This window comes from Sipha flava, unplaced genomic scaffold, assembly GCF_003268045.1.
Source record: "Sipha flava isolate LNK unplaced genomic scaffold, YSA_version1 73_pilon_pilon, whole genome shotgun sequence".
NCBI lineage: Eukaryota > Metazoa > Arthropoda > Insecta > Hemiptera > Aphididae > Sipha > Sipha flava.
This window is the reverse complement of record NW_020273613.1, coordinates 3005264-3027937: the sequence shown is the minus strand read 5'-3', so window position 1 is coordinate 3027937 and position 22674 is coordinate 3005264. Positions and strand designations below refer to the sequence as shown.

Genomic DNA, 22674 nt, shown 5'->3' with positions numbered 1-22674 from the left:
GTTATGCTTGGTGTTAAAATAAAAATCATTATTGTATGTTGTGACTATAGAAATAATTATATTCCAAGGATCTATAATTAGATGATAAATAATTAGAATATCTACAGATATATTATATTATGTATAACAGGCCTTCCTATTTTTCACAAGTCCTAACACAACGTAATCATAAATTGAATTATATTTCCGCATTTATTATGATGAACTTTTAATATAGTAAACACCCCTCCCCCCCGGAATAATAACACAAATAAAGAATATTTTAAACTTCCTTGACAGATAATTATTTGAAAATTTGTAATATGTTAAGCTTATTAATAATTTTATATTTAGTAATAAATAATTCATATAATTTCTTTTAATTCTCCAAGCAAATATATTTTTGATTCAACATACATAACTAAAAACGAACCATTGCAATTGCTTTAATTTATATACTTATTTATCTTTTTTCTTAATGAGTTATTATTTTTTCCTTCTGAATTTAATTCTTATTATTGATGACCATGCTTTTATGTTAAAATATATTTATTAATATTTCGTGTTTAATATTCATGCATAAAACACCGAGGGAAATGAAATATGTTGAGAAAGATTAATGGTTTTTCGAGTGGGTGGAACTGTAGCATCAATGACTTTATTTCGAATACAATAAATTCATACTTAGTTTTATTTTAAATTCCAAATATGAATGTAACAGAATGTGAAATGAGGTTTTTATATTATTATTATATAATAATCTAATTTTATAATAAAATTGTATTATATAAGATATTGACAAAAAATTATTAATTACGTAGATTCTTTATACAATCAATAAAATGTTTATTTTAACTTCATATATAATATATAAACTACTAAATAAATCATGTTAAACAATATTAAATGGTAAAACTCATAGTATTGATTTTGTGCTACGGAGTATTCTAAAAAAAAAAAAATTTAACGCATTTCTTGTTCTTCGTTGAATTTAGTTGCCACGAAGCTTCGCTCTGAAATAAAGTATATTACAAAAAAAATTATAGTTATTGAATTAATATAAAAATGAATATATTTAACAGATTTCCTATATTATTTTTTTTTTAAGCAATATGTACTACAAAATATGTGAATCAAAGATATCGGAATATTTTTTGTATAACTCGAGTTCTAAAGTTGACATTGTGTAATAGTGCTAAAACTAAAAGACCACAAAATTTCTATGAAACTCATGAGTTTTACACACTCAGTTGGGGAATAACCAATCTAAATGATGAATAAATAATAAACGTACAAATAACTGATTATTTTGTGAATAAAAAAATAATATTTTATTTTAAATATTGTTGGCTATAATTAAAAAAAAAAAAAAAAATAATAATAAGTAAATCTGAATAGCTTAATTTATAAATAAATAAATAAAATAAATTGTAAAAAATACTCACAAATCAATAAAGCCCAATGTGTGAGTTCATAAAATGTCGATAGCGAGTACTTACCAGTAGCGATACTTAAAAGTATCTACCAGTTAAATTAGCCCCTTTTCTATAAAAATATAATTTATGACTTTTTTCAGACATTTTCGATAGCTGATAATTATGATTATAATATTATATTATATTATTATATTATTATTATTATATTATATTATATTATATCATTATAATATTTAATTATAATTAAATACTGATACAATTCAATTTTCAGTAAAGTTGGAATTTCAAGTTATTTACGAATGATTTGAGATAATCATATGGAATGATGATTTGTTATTACAAATAATTGAATAATGAATAATTAAATAATAAATAACAAATAATTTTAGATTTAAATAATTAATCGAATACATTTTTATTTGACTAATGCCCAACTTATAATTTATATATGTATATATATATATACATACATGGATGGATATGAATAGTATTTCAGTTACACCTTGCATGAATGAATTAACAACCTAACTTAACCATGAATATTAACTAATAACTAACTTAACCACCGATGAAGATTAAAATATTAATTCAATAAATTATAATATTCAAATCATTCTACATTAAAGCCCTGTTTACTATAATATATATAGGTGTTAGGTCTAACTGAACATGGAAAACACGGTCAATATGAGCTATTATAAAAGTACCTTATTGCATGTTATCAAGAACGGTAATCAACTATGATATACGCACAGGATATAAAATTCCCTGCCCCCTCGTCATAGTATCGAGGGAACCAGAGCAGTGACGCGAACTAGGACGATTCGACGCGCTCACCTTGATCCGACCTTAAGTTGTCGATGATCCTGTGCAGCACAAACACGGCCCGTTCAACGTCTACGTCGTCAGCGCCGTCGTCCCGGGACGGCAATGGCTGCGGTACAGAGCCCGGCCATTTTTTTCCGCGTACGCCGAAGAATGCGTCCGCGGACGGCACTTTCTTACCCCGCATCCCGAAGAACCCTGCGGCTGCCGAGCCCTTGTAATACTCTTTCTTGCCACGCATGCCCATGAACCCCATGGCACGCTTGAACCCTTCCGCTGAGCCGCCACCGCCTAACGCGGTCCTGTCGCCACCGAACAGTGGTTGCCGAAACACCAGCGTCCGCTTGTCCAGATCAATCGCAGCCGCGGAGGACGCCTCGTCACTGCCACCGCCGCCACTTTGATCATCCTTCTTGCCCCGCATTCCCATGAACCCCATACTGGCCCGCCGGTCCATGGTCGGGTCGGCTAATGTGGCCGTCGCGAGTGCAGCCAGCGTGACGAGGCCCACGTTGATTTTGCGCGGCATTCCACGGGCTGAACACGTTCTGAAAAAAAAATAATACTACCGTTAGATATCCATTTGGATGGAAATATAATTTTTTTTCTTCGACTATCGAGTCAATAATATCGACTATTTGGACTGGGCAGTGGTGACGACGTGCTTGCACAGCAGAGTAACGCATTTGGAATACGTGTTTCGAGGACATGGATTCATCGTTAAGAGCTCGTACGGTCATACGTTTGAGAGCTAGCAATACCGAGCTGTGTGTTAAACCAATGCGTCATTATGAGCCTTCAGCTTTAAATAATATATTGATTTGTGTGTAAATATCGAAAGCGATGACCGGAACCAAAAAATAACCCAATAATAATTTATTTGAAGGGTATAGATGCAACGAACTTCCTCGCCACCCCATTACAGGCATTGATCTTATTGTTTTTGCTTGTATTTAATATTTTGACGATCTGTTTACCAACATTATATTTATCGATCATGAATAATTACTTATTATTAATTAGTTATCAAAAGTTGTATTTTCTCTTTTTTGTTTCCATTAATTGCCTAATTGTAAGATGTTTTTTTTTTCTTCTCGATCAACTACTTATTAAATGTGTTTGTATTTGTAATCAATAATCTTTTAAATTTTTAAAAAATAGGAAAGAGTTAGTTTCTTTTAGTTTTATGTATTATTAATATGATCATTATATATATATATACATGTTTGTGTGTGCATAAAATATTTTCAACATTTATAAAAAAAAAAAAAAAAAAAGACATAGTATAGTAATAAAAAACTTTAATAAAACACCAGTGTGATAATACATTTTATAACAAAATAATTTTTATTTAGTAAGCCTTAGAAACCTGATAGTCATCTTCATCTTTAGTAATAAATTAGGCATAGTTTTTTAGGAATAATATAATATATGTATTCTATTAAATTTGTGTTAACGTTATTTAATTTCTGATGAAAATTAGCGATGACAATTAATATTCAAAACGTATTTATTTTTTTTTTCAAATATATTTGTATAGTTTATTTACTTGAGTACTAATAAAAAAAATTAATGGTAAATTCAATTTAATTTATGCAATTTTTTTATTATTCTCACCAGTACTAATGAAATGTTTGTGTGTGTAAATGTTATCAGCAAAACAGCTATTCTGTACGTGAGGCTATTCCCTACTGAACCCTTTAAAAGGACCCGTTTAAAATGCAGGAATGTATTTTCATAAAGAGGAAAGGGTCCAATAATGTCAGGTATGATACGATCCTCTGGGCGAAGGTAAATTATTTTATAACCTTTTTTACCTTGAAATTAGTTGAGGATTTAATCATATTGGCCACTGTTGACTTTACAAGTATTTACAATAGTTCTGATTAATGATCAAGGTACTCTGATACAAATTACCATTCGGGGATACATTATACAAGTTTCAAAAATGCAAAGTAGGAATTAAAAATAATTCTGAAGGACAGAAGTACATATATCATTTTTCCAGATACAATTTCTTATTTTAATGTTTTTCATTTTTTTGGTTTACATTTTAATACTATTAATAGTTTTAATAAATTGTAGTTAATATGATTCAGTACGGAATAATACTTAATTCAAAACATAACGTATAAAATGTTAAAAATGATTTAGTTTCTTTAACATTTTACCCAAAAAATCTATAATTTAGTATTGTAGTATAATATTATTTGATTATTTTATCATAATTTTTTTTATGCTTTCAATCCAGTGAAAATTATAATTTATTTTATATGTTTTCCAACCATCTATGAATTATTTTTAAATATACTAATTCTTAGGCTTTCAAGTGACCATAAACACATAATTTATTTGAGCAAGTTATTTTTCATTGGATTACATTATGCTGTATATAAATTCTCATTCTTCTCCCTAACTTTTTTCATTATATACTGTGATAAACCAGTAATATTTCACTGTCAATCTTTTGATTTTATTTAGCTATTAATTGTTCACAAATGTTGTAAACTGTACTCACAACGGGTCAACTTTTTTCTTTCTTTTCACTGTTGTTCAACTGTATTCATTGCTTAGTTGTTTAATTTATTTTGTCCTCATTTAATTATTTTCTTCTTCATTAGAATCTAATGATTATATTAATATATTTGTTATACCGAACGTAATGATATTTTATAAAAATATACTATTTTTTTTCAGATTCTGAGTGAAACGAGTTATATATTGGTTTTAACATGCGTGATTTTTTTGTTGTGTCTATCATATGTGCACTATTTCGACCAGAATAATTGATACAATCATCACGATATAACCAATGAAAAAAAGGAAATGGGTTGTAGTTGGTACTTTAAAGGAAGTCATTTTAGGACTTTCAGTTTTTTTTAATAATTGCAATATATATTTTATATACTTATAATATATATATAATAGATATTTTTAATAATTTATATTTATAAACGAAATTATAGATTTTCGGTCGAATACAATTTTAATTTTCATCGTAACTGAAATAATAATTGTACATACTAAAAATTTTCACTGAGTGTTAACATCACGATATTCTATAAAAAAAAAAAATTAGATATTTTTAGGAAATTGAAACATTCTCTTTTGATAATAAGCAATTAAGATTATTTTCTTAGCTTTGTTTGAAAATGTCAATAAATTAATTTTGGTTTGACAAAAAGTCTTGAACATTTATTATAGAGATTCTTATACATATTTATAACTAATTGAAGAAAATAAATTGAGTTTAATTACAAAAAGAAAAAAATTGTATAAATTATTGAATGATACAATTTCACAATTAAAAAACCATGAAAATCAACTAAATTTTTTTTTAAGTTAAAACTAAATATTGAATGTATTATAAATAAATAGTTTACAGAAAGAATTTTAAACAAATTAAATAGTTTTATAATTTTTCATCCGGTACACAAAAATAAAAATTGGACTTGAGTAGGTACACACATTGCACTAGATATAAAACATCTCATATGTCATTAAAGATTACAATCTAACAGGAATGTATGTGTGCGTAACTAGTTTTACTCAAATGAATGCCTTAGAATAAAAATTGTTAGATTTGAAAAAATTTAAAATTATAAAAATTTAGTTTATTTTCATATATCTTCATTGAAGATTCTTTAATAATTTTTAAATATATACACATATTTTTAATATTTTTGAAGTGAAATGAGTATAAAAATATTTTTATTTTTAAGTAAATTCTATAGAAATTAGTTAACAAGAAACACGCAATAAACTTTTCAGCAATAAAAGAAAAAATTGATAATAGAATAAAAAATAAGATTTAATTATTCAATATGATTTATCTTTATTGTATAATATTATTTTTGTTATTATTCCTATTATGAAAATGTATTACATTTTTATTAAATTATCATAACGGCGTGGATAAGACTTATTAAGTTCTATAAAAAATCAATGAGAATAGAAAGTTAATACACCAATATTATGGTACTATTCGTGTTTTATGAATCTTTTATAAAAATTGCCTGTATCACAAGTGGAAAGTTTATTTCTATACAGTATGAATGGATAATAAAATAACATTTTGAAATTATGACATTATTGTGTGTGGTAAATCTTGAAAAACATCGTTATTATTACAAAATCTCTTAAATGAATTCATACTGGTAATAATACTTCCAGACATGCCTAAGTGTTTGAACTCTGACGTGCAATAAAGTGAATTTAACAATGGGTAATTTACATAATCATTAGCGTTCGTGTTATTAATCACCTAGAGTAATTTACCCAACATATTCATTTTGCTAATTAAACAGTACTTAAATAGGATTCATATGCATTTTTCTAAATTATTTTTTTATTCATTATACTACAAATTATTTATTTTTACGATTTACTGAATTTTGTTAGTAGTTAAAATAAATTATTTAAATACAATAATTTATTTTTTCAGACGTAATATTTGTTTCTGCTAAAAAAAAGAAATTTTTGCTTTTGCGACAAAAAAAAAAAAAACCAATTTTATTTTCCATCACAATCATTTTTACTTGAATAATTAATTTTTTTATGTTGTTATTTGCAAACAGCAACAACTATTTTACATTTTCCAGAAATCATTTTATGCATCGGCTCGTATTGACTGCCTGAAATACAATTCAATTTTAGAATGAATGGTTTAATAATTTTTTTTATTTGTTTTTTATCGATGTATAAGCTTCAACTATAATGGTTATTAGTTAGTAATTATAATAATGCTATGTTTTTTATAATATATTTTATGTGCTTAATTTCTAGAATTTAATTAATATATATAAATATGTTTGTTTGATAAAATTTATCATTTTATATGTTGCTTCTAATTGTGGTCCTAGACTTACATGTAGTTGGTCAGGTTAAATATTTACATTATATTTCTATGACGTATATTTTTGATAAAATTGTAACAATACCGCTTTTAAGCTTTAAATAAATTGTTGACGAATTATGTCGTGTAATGCAGTTTGTTAATTTTACGGTTATACTGTAAAAGTATATTGTCCAGTAATAGTAACTATTGAGCAGCCGATAACTATTATTAAGTAGAGGAAATCAATATTTCAAACATAAACTATGTTTCTTCATACTTATTTTAATTGAATATAATCATATTTTTAAGTCAAATTAACTAAAATTAACTTACTAGCATTAACTAACATCATCATCAGCATCATGTTATTATCGTTTAAAAATTATTTTGTTTACAATCAATTGTTTTTAAAATATAATCATTTCAAATGCTACTTTTAAAAATAATTATTTATTTAGTTACATTATAGTAGGTATATATCCAAGATATATATAAAGTCCTAGCATTTTGCTATAGTTTTCAACCTTCTAATAATATTAACATTTGAAAAATATGTAAATTGAAAACATATTAGATTCTACTGCTTACTTAATCACATTTTTCATATTACGTTATTGTCATTGCAAGAGTGACGATCAATCAAACAATGTGAAACATATCTCACAAGTATAAGCCAAAATAACACGACATTGTGGCTCAATTCAATTACTGAGTACCCATACTATTAATCTAGACGCGTCAAGTCAAGTTCTAGCTAACAGAACTGGCAAGCAGCACCGTGTGTAATATTACACCAACCATTTGGAGCCACTTTTGACCACCTCAAAAACTATTTCACATAAACTGTCAAATTTGGCTTATATATTGAGACTTATGAGCTACAAATTTCATAAACACACCTCAAATCGTCATTTAGATATTAACGTCTCAAAATCGTAATTTTTATCACTGACTTATCTATAGATCGAAATTCTAACCCAGTTCCAGATGACCTACGTAAAAAGTTAAAATTTAGCATACAGATAGGTAGTTAGGCGAATACAAAGGAAAAAAACAGAAATTTGTAAATTTTTATAATTTTATTATAATTTTTTAATTAATTGATTTTTTCCTAATTTTTCAATTATTTGATCTATTATATTAAATTTTTCAATTAATTAATTAAGTGTCTCTAATTTAATGTAATGTTGACTTATATAGCTCCGCTAACCTTTCCTGTATCGCCGTACCAAAAATACGTTCAGTCGAATATGTGTCAATATTGGCGACCCGCGAGCAGCAACATAATTTTTTTTTCTTTTTCCTATGTATGTAATTAATTATATAATAATATATATATATTATATTAATTATATAATAATATTAATTTTAAAAAAAATTACAAATAAAATAATTTTATATTTTATACTCAATATACAACAGAAAATATTTTATAATAAATGTTATTATTGTTATCGACGACAAAGTCGTTTATAAATATAAATAAATATAAAATTATATAACATTATTTTATTATATTATTTTTATATAAAATATAAATAATAACAAAAAAAAGACAATTATACCCCGTAAACGTAGGAAAATACAATAGTTTAACAAAAACCATTTGAAAATAATTTTATTATGGATTAGTAGCTATTAATAATTTACTAACAAGAAATAATGATATCCCATAAAAAATATAAATGTAAAATGAGATCCAAGTTCAATACTATAATATATGCCTTGGTTATTTATTTCAACGACAAAATAAGTGAGATCTAAATGGGTGCTCGCGCATGGGCGTCATTTTGTAGGAGATAGCAAACGCAGACACCGATAGTAACGCAGTCTGCCGTCGGCGCGCGGCCTACGTTACGTACCTTTATTTTATACCTATAAGTACACACGCATGAGCGTGACATTAAAAATACCAAATGTATATCTAATTTTTTAAGTCAGATTTATTACTTCTAAAATTACCATATTTATTTTTTATTACTTACTATTGCTATTACTAACTATTTAGTATTTACTGTATATTACATTTAATTTAACTGTGATATTATTATACATACAGAAATTTGTGATTTGTGAAGCATGAACAGTGATATTTTAAACTTGAAATAATAAAGTATAGGCAGATAATTTTAACTGGCAAGTATGCAAATTTTTAATTTTTCCTTTTCTACATGGATAATGTTAATTTCTTACTGCTAGGGGCCTCGAAAAATCGATTTGACCAGGGCATCCGAAAGTCTAAATCCGGCCCTGTTTCCCTCCCTTTATAGATCTTATCATTTTGATTACTAAATAATTCTCTGCAAAGACAAATAATAAAAATGAAATCTGTACGACAGTAATTGTAGATTGTACATTGATAGTTTGATATCACCACGACCGTTGCCGAGGAAGTTTCACTTCTATCATCTGTGCCTGCACAAAATTATTTTCTTTTTATAAGTAAAAATTCTAATTTATTTCTTTATAATTAAATATTAATAACATAATATTTGTAACCAAATAAAAATAACCCTTTTCAACCCAACGTTGTGGAGTTTATTATTTCTATCAAGTATTTTATTTTATTTTGGTCTACTCGGCCATGTACTTTCCTAAACAAATAAAATAAGTAACAAATACTTCGTTCTCATGTTACGCTCTCTTATATTTACTTTATATTACCTAAAGGACCAAACCGAGCTATAAATAAATGAAATAAAACATTCGTCAAAAAATCAAAATCAATACGATTAATATTTCAAAACGAAAATTCATTTTTATTCTACGAATTCTATTTTTGTTTAAGCGTGTAATTGTATTCAAATTTTTGTACGATCGAATAACAAACCGTGGCACACCATCAAATTTTTATTGAATGACGTTGAAAATGAGATTTTAATTATGACGCATAATTAATAATTTGACGTGATGCTCTGTAAGAATTATTGTTGCACACCCGATACCTTTATAATTACACCACTCGTCCGCGCACCGTTTAGAAAAAAAAAAAAAAAAACGGCAAGTGTTAAAAACAATGGCTCAACGATGATATGGACAGAGGAGGCCATACAGATATATAAGGGTTGTCGTGGGGTCACGTAGACGCCGACATTTTAGGGTCGTAAAAGGTAAGTGGACGAGAGAGAAAAAAAGAAAAAAAAAAGAAAAAGAGCAATCTCTCCGGAAACACTATTCGTGTGAAATATATAAACGCGGGAACCAGTTTTTACGCCTCCGGCACGAACACCGCTGACCGCCGTCGGCGGATGATGTGACCGTAAATAAACCACGGGAAGACCATTAATTCGCGTGTACCACGCGCTTCTCCCGCCACCCCCTTGACGGTCGACGTTTCGGCGAAAAGCGAACGCGCACCGGCCCGACGTGGTCGGTCAGAACGGAAACGTTCACTTTTGCCACCACCGCACAGATCCATTACAACGCGACCATTCATAATTCCCTCTGCGTTCCGGCAACGGTTTTTCAGCGAAAGCCGCACTCGTCGTTGCGGTACAAATAACGTTGAAAGTGTTCGCGTGCGCGCGCGCTTGAAACGGATAAAGAATTCGTTTTCGGCATCACGGGCGTAACTAGGGCCCAAATATTACTGGGGAGGGGGAGGATTGCTGAAAACGCTGAAAATAAAATTAATCGGCGTTTAACTGCAATTAATGTAGATCATATAGATCCGAAGAAAAAAAAAAAACAGGAGTGCTACGTTTGAACCCGGGGCTGTTAAAAATCCTATTGTTCCCCTCTAGTTGCGCCTATGTTTGGCATTTGTTCCTTGCCCGTTCACAGGTTTTCCTAACGACGATCGCACTCGATACGGCATTCGTTTCGTACCGCGGCCGACTGGAAACTGACGTTCGTCATTGAGCTGGTCGACGAGACGAGACGGGGCGGCGAATCGACGTTCTCACCACGTTTCGTCGAATTCGACTTTTCCATATTTTTCCAAACGTTTTAAGACGAACATAGGAATAAAGGATGTGTTCAAATAACGAGGGCTGAGATTGAAATTAACCATTCGAAGCCTTGCAAATATCGTTTCTGAGCAATACTACAGGTTGGGACCGTTTATTTTCTCCTCGTAAACGTTACCAATGGGGCTTGTTCGGTGAAAAACCTATATCAATCGAATAACAAAGAAAATTAATGCTATGGAAATTGCATTGCGATTTGTTTCAAAATAAACGGTATTATGTCCGTTTGAAACCCTCGAAAACAAGGAGGAAAATTACAACCTATTTTGGTAAAAGCTAACCACAGTGGTAAGTGGTTTAAAAAACGTTAAAAAAAAATTGTTACCCGTTATTACAATTATATCATGATATGGTGTTCAATCGGTTGCAAAAACTCGAGGTGAACCTGAAGTAGTATTAATTTTACGTAATTTATAATTATTTGAAAGAAAATTAAACTGCTTCTCCTTAATTTTCCGAAACTCGCAAGTAATACAAATGATTACAATCATAAAAATGATTTTTTTTTTTTACATTAAAACTTTAATTAGGTGCATGATTATACGATTTTTTCTTCAAATATTTAAAAGTTCACCTGCATAAATTTATATTGTAAATTACTTTTATTTATTCAATAATTTTTTTACTGTGGTGATTTTCATTATTTTTACATTTTAATTATGTTTGTGTTTCGCTATTTTTTAGGTCAAAATTGTTGTAAAAACTGAAAAATGAAACTTTTATAGATTTTTTGACAAATACTAGAATACAATTCTTGTATTTTGATATTTTAAGTTAATAAAAAAAAAAAAAGAAAAAAGTCCCATGATCAAAAACAAATCTTAAACATATTCAAATTTATTTTGAATTATACCAACATCTTATATCTATGTTCCGTTATATAAAGAAAAAAAATTAGTATATATTTTTTATTCCTATATTTCTCAGAGACTTTATCGATGTTTACATGATTATTTGTTTAAAAATATTGATAATTTATCGATTGACTGTGAGAAATTTAACAATAAATTGATGCTAGGAATGTATAAGGCTGATTTTTTATTTTTAAAATTTATGGGATTGCATAACTATTTGAAGTTATAGTTGTCTATAAAACATAAAAGTTTAATTTTATGTTGACCTCTACCAGTTGAACATATGAGTAATATTCTTTAGACATTAAATAGCTGTAGACGAGATTCTTGCCATTATTATCAAGATATCATCTCAAAAACTAATCATCATAACTGTTATTTAAAAAAAAAAAATTGTGTAAAAATTCAACGTGAATTTTATTTATCAAATATTACTTTTTGTTTTAATTTTATTAGTTGACACCAAGGAACAAATCAAAAAATATAATTTACGTAAATAGCAAGGTAAATAGCAAGCCCTTAAATATGACCAAAACACTTTTATATAATAATAAAATCTTACTAGGTAACACGATGCTTGTTATATAGAAACCTTTAATTTAAGTTATGCATTTTTTATGTACACGCTATAAACGTTTAAGAATATTTTATACCTACTTTTTGCTTTTTATAATAATATTAAAATAAATACTTTCTTTCTTACACTCGAATATTTACAACAACATGTTGAAGTATAACTTTTTATTATACCTACGTTTTATAGTCTTGTACACATTTATTTGTTATTTATACCACGTCTACAAATTTAAACGATATTATTATTGATGATTTTGTAGTACACAGAAAAAATAAATTATTCGATTATAATTCTAGAAATAAGACAAAAATAAATCATGTTTTAAATATGTTTAAGTTTCGTTGCCAATTACGGTGGTAATCTGTCGGATAAGAAAAATTACATTATACGAATTTGGATTCCTCGTATATTATGATTACTTCATTCAAATCTTATTTTAGAACACTTTAAGTATGAAATATTTGATGCTGTACAAAGTATATTATATTTATTTTTAAACTTTTTATCATTTGAATTAACAATACTTTATTATAAAGTGAGTAATTTTAAGAAATTGTGTTTTGTATTAATTTTCTTATCTGTTTCTGCTAGAATTTCCATCGGTTAAGAAAATTAAAATATTGCTAACAATTAACTTTTCACAAACTTATTGATTATACAATGACAAATAATATGATTAAAAACCCTTCCAAGATAGTATAAGTGAATAAACTATTTGGATTTAACAAAAAAAATAAAATAAAATAAAAATATAATTAGTACTTAAATCAGATTACTTTTATGACCAACAAAATATTTTGATATCTCAATAAATAATATTTAATGGAAAAATCACAAAACAACTGTTGGATTTTACTATACTTTGAGTAGATATTGAATGATATATACTATTCAAATAATAAATTGAATTCAGTTAAAATTTTCACTAAGCCGTAAAAAAGTATAACTCAGAATAAAGCCATTATAATTTAAAAGGTCAGTAATAGTATCATATGGTAAATTCATTTTGGGAAGGGAGATGAGTAATGAAAAAAAAAAGGAAAAAGTTTTGAGTTACAAACAAAAGTGTCAATCGAATAACTCATACACGACAAACAGTTAAGTGTACCCAACTATTTATTAGACTATTATGTAATTTAAATTGTAAATTATATAGATTGAATGAGATGAATATATAATTTAACTTGGTAATAAGCGAAAAAAGCCAAGGAATTATCCTTCAATAAAATTTAAATTTGAATTCCGTTTTCGTTTTTCCTTTTTATGTAGGTACCTATTATGTAATATAAATATGTGTCTATACTGCTGTTACGATTCCGTCTGACCTCATTACAATTTCTTAACACGTGACAATGAGCTGAGCTAGTAAATTTCTGTAGTAAATATTTTCATAATATTATTTTTTTACATTTTTAAACCTATTAATGGATTCAGACAAAATATGTTGTGATTTTCACTTATATCTTGTCCGATTTTTGTTTTAACCCTTCAACATTTGAATAAGTGACTATTACATTTAGTCTACATTTTTACTATTGAAGGAAGTAAAAATACGTTATTACAAAACCAATGCTTTAGACTACCCATTTACATCATAAAATTAGCATAATCAATATATTAAGTAAAAAAATTAACATTTATTCTTTAATAATAAAAAAAAGTTTATGCAAATAATAACCGGTCATTCGTAGGTCATGATTTTATTATTTGTTTATATTATTTTAGGTTTTACATGAAATAAACAACAATAAAACGGCATCAGTTATGTCAATTTAAAACAAATGGGATTGTAATGTATATTTAACATAGAAAAAATCAAAAGATATATTTTCATATTCAATATTTCATTATTTGTATGATTAAGAATATTTGACATTGAAATTAATAATATAAAGAATTAAAAAAATATATTTATTTTATTTTATGATACTCAATTAATTAATTTACATATTATCGTTTTATTAAGTGTCGCTTATGTATATGTGTATGCATAAAATATAAAAAAAATACCTCTTAAAGTATTTGCGAAATAATAAGTACTTACAATTCACAATCATATATGTATATAAAATAAACACTTGCGAATCATGTCACCTCAAAGCTCTTAAGACACTACAGATTATTCAAATTTCTAACATGACTCATTTGTCAATTATTGCATTGCAAAATCTCTTATATTATTATATTTTACTTCAATATGTTATACTGAGTTTTTTACAATAAATAGTATAAAATGTTTTTCAATGCTACTATGACAATCAAAATAAAGCGATTAAATTATATTTTCCTACTAGTTATATTTACAACATATGATAAAACCATGTTTTTTTTCCATTATATTTCGATAATTATTAATTTGTCTAAGTCTCTTTAATTTACATATATATATATATATATATATATATGTTTTTAAATAAAAATATATATATATATTTATTTGATAAATAGAATATTATTTTTACTATGTTTTTATATAGATCAAGACTATTGAAGTTTTATAAAACGATTTTTTTAAAATATAAACTCAAGTTTTATTTTTAATTACTTCAATTGTATTTTAAGGTATTACATTATTATTACTTAACAAAATATTAATATATGTACTAAAGTAAAAGACAGAATATTTGAGTGTAATCTATTGATTTTCCAATAATTGGCTGAGGGATTGTCGTAGAATTAATTTAAAAGTAAATTACAATTCGAATTGTGTGCAATAATTATGAACAATATTCTCAATTAGTATTCAGTATACTACTATCTCTATGTTTAATATTCCAGTGAAGATTTATCATGTTTAACTTCAGTAGTTTTCCTTTCAATTCAATGAACCATATAGCATATAGTTATTGTAACTATTCAAAATAAAATTATCCTGCATTTACATTCATATTTGAATTAAAATAAACCTAAAACTTTACTTTGGTTTATTATCAAAGGTCTTCAACAATTGAATAATTGCTATGCGATGATTCGATTTTGAACTTAATAAACTATTTTCTTATTCTAGATATTTCTGTCACAATGATTGTACTTAACTGTTTTCAGTGCTGTTTCCGAGAATGTAGTTTTAAAACAATTATGTAACTAAAAAATTCTAATCACTAATTGTCACGGCTTAAAAATGATTATTGGTTTTAAACAAAAACCGCTAAAAACCAATTTTTGAGAACCGACATTATTAACTGCTTTAATTTTTAATAAACAAAAAGCGATAATTAATTACCAGTTATCAATACAGTTTTGCATTTATAAAAAGTCAAATTATTACATTTTTTTATCAAATCCGGTTTTATAACTAAAACCTATTTTGTAATGGTTTCTATAAGTTTTTGATTTTCATATTCGGAATCGAATATTGCTAATATTTAATGTTAATCTTCAAATTAATATTAGAAATTTTTCTTGCCGGGTTTCTAGCATATGACAGATACTGTTGTGTGTTTATATTAGTCTACAAATAATTAGTATTTAATTATACTTAGTTATACATATTGTATAATCCCAGAAATATCTATTTTTAATATTATTATTCGTGCATTTTTTTTTTATATTATATTATTATAGCTCCTGACTGTTTATTTTTTGATATTTACTCGTAGTTGTTTAATGGAATATTTCTTTCTCAACCAAATAAATGCTTATTTGATGATGTCTATGTACCATTAGAATTTTATTTATTTATAATTTTAATTTTTTATATTTTTTTTTTTTTTTATATTTATAACCATTTTGGTTTGCATTTTGGCAATTTTATTTATTGGCTATTTTAAATTTTAAAGCATATTGTATTAAGACTAGTACAAAATGAAGAACCTAGTAATAGAAATAAAATAAAATAAATTAAATAATTACTGCATTTTAATACTATTTTTGGTGTCCAAGAGAGTCTACTATTTAAAATTTGTACATCAGGACTATTAAATGCAAATTAAAATTTGTCAAAACCGATTTTTAAATCAAAAATGATTACCAATATTTTTTTAAATGGCAACCATATTTAAATATACGAGTACACCACTGAAGAAATGGTTACCTGATAACTGTCATATTATTATAAATTATAATTACAAACCGTTATCGGAATCAAAACATTATAGAAATGGTTTTAAGCCCTTCTAACTGTAAATTACTGTGAACAATCTCTGGCTATTCTTGTGAGAGGGATTAGAAAATATTATACCACGTTCACAAAATTTATATCACCAACGATTGATATCGAAAAATGCATCGTGATGCAATTTGATTTCAATTGTGTATTTGCATAACGTGAAAAAATCTAAAATCCACATTGAAATAATATGATCGGGACATCCAGCTTTATTATTATATTAGTCGCGACAAATATATCCAAAACTAATTCACATTGCTGTTTTGAAATCAGTCTTCACGTTTTTTGAAATATATTAAAATGTTAGACAATTTACAATTTCTATACTCGAAGTAATGTTTATGGCTTCTTAATGGTTTTGTAATAGTCGACGTAATTAGTATTTTTAGGTTTTCACATTTTGTCTTCGCCTGGAAGTGCGGCGAGCATTAAAAACTTTTAAATTATTATAAATGCGCAATAAACATTATTTTTAACTATTCACTACTAAAAAAAGACAAATATTTCATTTCGTTCAAATTATAAATTGCACACATACAAAAAAAAAAAAAATATTAAAACATATGACTGAATTACTGAAATGTTAACAAATATTAACAAATACTATATTCAGATATTTTCATTGAATTATAGCTTTAAGTAAAATAAATAAGGTATCATATTTTTAGTAATTCATTAATAATAATAATTTGTCTGAGAATAAAATGTTTCAATTTTTAGAATACAGAATAATGGATGAAACGGTTTTTGTACAATAAAACACAAAAAGAAAATACCTTTATAAAAAAGAATTATATTTATAAAACAAAATGTTTAACACATAAAGTAATACATTTTAAGTATAAAATCTAATTATTAAAATCAACAACACTATAATTGAGAATTAGGGTAACTTTATTATAATCAGAATTGATAAAAAAATATTGAAAGATTTATCATATTTCTTTAATTTTCTAGCAAATTACTTATAAACTGTATAATCATTTTTATATTTATGTAATCAAAAAATCTTATAGTTTTAGTTGATATTATAATATATTTTGGGTTAATTTTATTAATTATCTCAGATTAGAGAAATAAAAAAAGATATACTAGCTTAAAAAATAGGGTCCTTAGAAATGTCCATAGAAATGAGTTCATCATCCCTAACCCGTATTACTCGGGGTACTGCTAATAAAAATACTTTTTCAACTTCGCCTTAAGTGGTACCTAGTAACTAATGCTCACCTTCTTATGCTAATTTAATGTCAGCCATTACTGAGTTGCGTAATGAGTCTTTATCTTCGAACAAATCAGTGCTTCCATCATTGTCTGATCTAATGAATAATTTCAATAACCTATCATCGCTAGTATCTGAGCTTAAAATGGAAAATGCGAAATTGCGCTCTGAATTAGATGATTTGAAGTTGAAGGTTAATAATTCGGATGCTACTGGGCCTGTTGTACAAACACCTGCCATTATATCTCATATATTGCATGAAACATTTGATCGAGAGAGATGCGCCTCCAACGCTATCATCTATGGTATCACTGAATCTGCTCATTCAACTACTTCTCAACGTATCTTAGATGACAGAATCGCAATCGGTCATATTTTGGAGCCATTTGACTATGTTATTCCTGTGTCATCTAGAGTTATACGCCTTGGTAAATTTCGCGATGGCTCTTCTCGACCCATAAAAATCATTTTTAACTCTAAGGAAGAAGCTGATAGTCTTATCGATATCTATAGCAATTCTAAACAGAATGGATCTAATTAATCATATTGTCAATGAATATCCTGGTTCTTCTTTTATTTTCTGTGGTGATTATAATTTACCCGAAATATCATGGGATAGAGATATTGATGGCTTAACATAATCTTTATCCTCTGTTTCCAACGCACAATGTATTCCTGATTCATTTGTTTTTTATCATTTTTATCAACAGATTATTGTATTCAACAGTTATGGCTCCTTACTTAACCTAATCTTTTGTAATAATCCCAACCTAAAAGTTGAGTGCTGTATTGAACCTGTTGTTCCTGCAGATAAATACCATACCACCTTGAATATTGAGTTTCCCAATATTCAGAGTGCGCTTTCCTGTGATCGTGACCAAACCTACTTTGACTTTCGCAAACCTAATTACTCAAAAATATGTTCGTTTATATCATCGTTTGATTGGAGTTCCACTTTTTCATTATTGAGTCTTAACTCGACTATGAATTCTCTCTTTGATGCATTGCACCGTTTAATAATTGATTTTGTTCCTAAGTGTGTTTTTTATGTATCTTCATATCTACCTTGGTTTTCCAAGGAGCTAAAACAAATATTATTTTTAAAAAAAAAATCACACCTTAAATTTAAAGCATCTTCTAATGTCTGTGATTACAGAGAGTTTTCCCTACTTCGTGTCAAATTTAAATATGTGTCAAAAAAATGCTTGCGTAACTATGCTAAAAGAGCCAAACAATTATTAAAAAAGAATCCCCGTAGTTACTGAAAATTCATAAATTGTAATCGTTCTGATAATGATATTTCTAAGCAGCTGTCCTTCAATGGATATGTCTCATTGGATAAACAGGGAGCTGCTGATCTTTTGGCCTTTTACTTCTCATCTGTATATTCAAATAACAGGTCTTCACTCAATTTCGATGACTTAAATATTAACACTTAAATATTCCATCATTTGATCTACCTTACAATATTTCCATCAGTGTTGAAGATGTTTTCAATAGCCTATCTGCACTTCGTGGCATATCATCCGTTGGCCCTGATGGTCTATCCGGTGAGTTTTTGTTCCAGTTGAGATTAATTATCTCTTATCCACTATGGATTATTTTCAATAGGTCCTTAAATGAAGGCATTTTTCCTTCAATGCTTAAATTTAGTTCTGTTACCCCGATTCTTATATTGGGTACTCCCTTGTCAATCTTAAACTATAGATCAATTTCTATTCAATCTCATATTGCAAAAATATTAGAATCGTTGGTTTTAAAGGAAATCCAACGCCCAGTTAATAATATTCTAATGGAGGAGCAACATGAATTTCGTTCTGGTCGTTCCACTACAACATGCAATCTCCTATTTAATAACTTTGTATTCGAATCATTCCAACAGCGTTTGCAAGTTGATGTACTTTATACTGACTTTAATAAAGCTTTCGATTTAGTTGATCATGAGGTTTTGATTAAAATTCTTAACAGTTATGGCTTTGGTGAGCCATTTTTGTCATGGCTCACCTCATACCTTAGTGATCGACATCAATAAGTAAATATTTTTGGTACCAAATCCAAGCTGTTCTTAGCATCCTCTGGCGTTCCTCAAGGTGGACATCTGTCCCCCTTATTATTTTCTTTTTTTGTTAAAAATATCAACCGGGTATTTTGTCATTCTCGTATTCTGTGCTTTACTGATGATATTAAACTATTTTTGCGTGTTGGTTTCTATTGTCTTCATTTCCAGAGTGATCTGGATAGATTTGTAAACTGGTTTAAAATTATTGGCTTATCCTTAAATGTTTTTAAATGTAAAATTTTCACTTACACACGTTTTATTTTATTTATTTTAGGCTTTGAAATTTCACGTGCTAATGAATCTGTTATTGATCTTGGATTCAAGTTTACCAGCTCATTTGATCAACGACCACATATTGACATGGTATGTTGTAAGACCTTGAAAATTCTTGGATTTATCAATAGGCTGGCTAGGGATTTTAAATTAGATTTACCATTTAAACTACTATATTGTACTTTAGTACGACCTATATTAGAATACGGCGTGGTTGTTTGGAGTCCTTTTATTGCTAATGACTCTCTCCAACTTGAAAGAGTTCAGCGCCGGTTCTTTCGTTCTGCTGGTTTCTTATTAGGCATTGAACACCCTCTGCACGATTATTCATCTGTGTCTGCTAAATTAGATCTCGTCTCTTTAGCCGAACGCAGGCATATGCTTTGCTTAAAGTTTCTAAAGGGACTGTTGTCTGGTCAAGTTGATTTATCTGATTTATTATCCTTACTTAATTTCAAAGTCTCTCCCCGTCAAAACCGTTCTAGTGTTCCTTTTCATGTTCTTATATGTCATAGCAATTATATGAAAAATGAGCCTATTAGGCGTTTAATGTTAATGGCCAATAAGGATCCCTCTATAGATCTTTAATATTACTATTGTTAATCTTTTTCATTTTTTAATATCAATCTGCTATAACGACTTAAATCTAATAATCTTATTTATCTATCTTTATTTGTAATTAAACTTTATACTCTGTTATGATGTAATTGTAATTATGTATTCTGTATACATTTTTAAAAGGGTTTCAAACCCGTTTATTATTATAAAATAAAATAAAATGTTTCAACTTGTAATGTTCCATAATATGAAATATAATTTACATTTTTCAATTTATATTATTAATAACAATTTAATTAATATTTTTTACAAATAATAAAATTATAAAAATACTGAAAAAATAAATAATATCAATATATTTTATGTGAAATTATGATTAGAAAATATTTTACACTATACATCAGTTAAAAATGTATGTTTGCTAAAATAAAAAAAAAAAAAAATTGTGAAGGTCCATGCTTCATAAACCTTATGTAAGCACTGAAGGGAAACAGTGCACTGAAATTATGCTATCGAAGTTTAATAATAATACAATGTAGTTTTTACTTCAGAATAATATACAAATGTACAGTGTTTTACAAGAAACTTCTACCTATTTAAAAAGGTGAAAAGAATGAAAAACAATAACATTTACTTCAGCAATTAAACTATTTATAAATATCCTCATGTTACCCCTGTAAAATTTATTTATTTATTGTTAAGCATTTATAAAAATAATATATTTATTTATTGTAATAATATTTTAAATAATTAAAATTATCGAAATTCGTGTACATTTTTTAATAGTATAAAAGGAAACAAATATTTCTATAATTTTTATTATTTCCAAATTTTGTTTTTGTTATTTACATATTACTTTGAAACATATATTTTCTTACTGTAATATGGTAGTAGAACTTGATCGAAAATATTTAAACGAAAACAAGTATTCAGATATTGATGTAAATACTAAATAGCTCTAATAAAGAAACGTAATTTCCAAAAAATGTTGAGAAACTTCTCCAATATAATATTATATCGACAAAAAATGCTAATATTCGATTAACACACACATCAATATAAGAAATCTACAGACGTTTTGAATGTCCTGAATTGTTCGGTGAAAAAGTAAATCATAAAAATAAAAAGAGAATAAGAAAACCATGGAGTATTTTTTCGTGGTCGTTCGTTCAACACGAAGTAAATATTACAGTAAACGCATGAACGCCTCGCTCTCGGTCTGTTATCCGCCAGAAGCTTTTTGTACACTCGAATAAGCAATGACCTCACTAGATGGTTTTCTTTAATACCCTATCGTTTACTCCTTGTCTCTCAATTCACGGAATATTCTCTACAAAATTTGATTAAAAATAAACTTCGACGTGAGACAATTTTATTATTGTAAACTCACACTACGCGGCAGAAAACTTCACAAGTTACATTGGAAACTTATAGTCAAACCTTGGCCTTTTTAATCTCCAATTGCGTGTATTAAAACATATATAATCTGGCTAAATCGAATTGTTACGGAAAACTTTTCTGTTTAATAGAAAACGTCTCACGTTCTGACTACGGTCGACTTCGAACGGATTATTTTAATTTGTGAGTAAGTCGTTTCTTCTCTCTTAACTCGTTTAATTCGTTTAAATAAATTTACTTCAATCACTGCATAACTTATCAATTAATCATCAAAACAAATAACGGCGTACTAACATGATTTAAGGAATGTAAATTCTTCTTTTTTTTACTTTATCACTCTGTACAATTTATTGTTTCCTTTAACTCCCAACGTTCATGTAATCATTACATGGAATTAACGAGAATATTATCTATTGAACTATGATTCATTTAAAGCATCATGATGACTTAATAAAATTTGACTAACCTATGATTCAAAACATTTGATATATGATTCAAGTTGAAAATATCTTTGGTCTGTTAAATATATGAATTAAAAATATATAAATATCAAACGTACTTTTTTTTTTTATTTCACAAAATA

The 22674-nt window shown here is 27.2% G+C and overlaps 1 protein-coding gene across 2 annotated transcripts in view; it reads right to left on the bottom strand.

Annotated features, from left to right (window-relative positions):
- Positions 1-852: 852 nt before the first annotated feature.
- The window catches only part of LOC112692355 (tachykinins-like), a 38515-nt gene continuing 16693 nt past the window's right edge, over positions 853-22674 (bottom strand). Inside the window, exons 2-4 of one of the 2 annotated variants that reach the window (XR_003149410.1) lie at positions 2253-2788; positions 1425-1524; positions 888-992 (exon numbers count right to left, since the gene is read on the bottom strand). Coding sequence is in view for 1 of the 2 variants with exons in the window: in XM_025567005.1 (XP_025422790.1) it covers positions 943-992; positions 2253-2769 (567 nt within the window). In the remaining variant the exon portion in view is untranslated. Of the gene's footprint in view, positions 993-1424; positions 1525-2252; positions 2789-22674 lie in introns of both variants that reach the window. The other variant, XM_025567005.1, reaches the window with a different exon arrangement.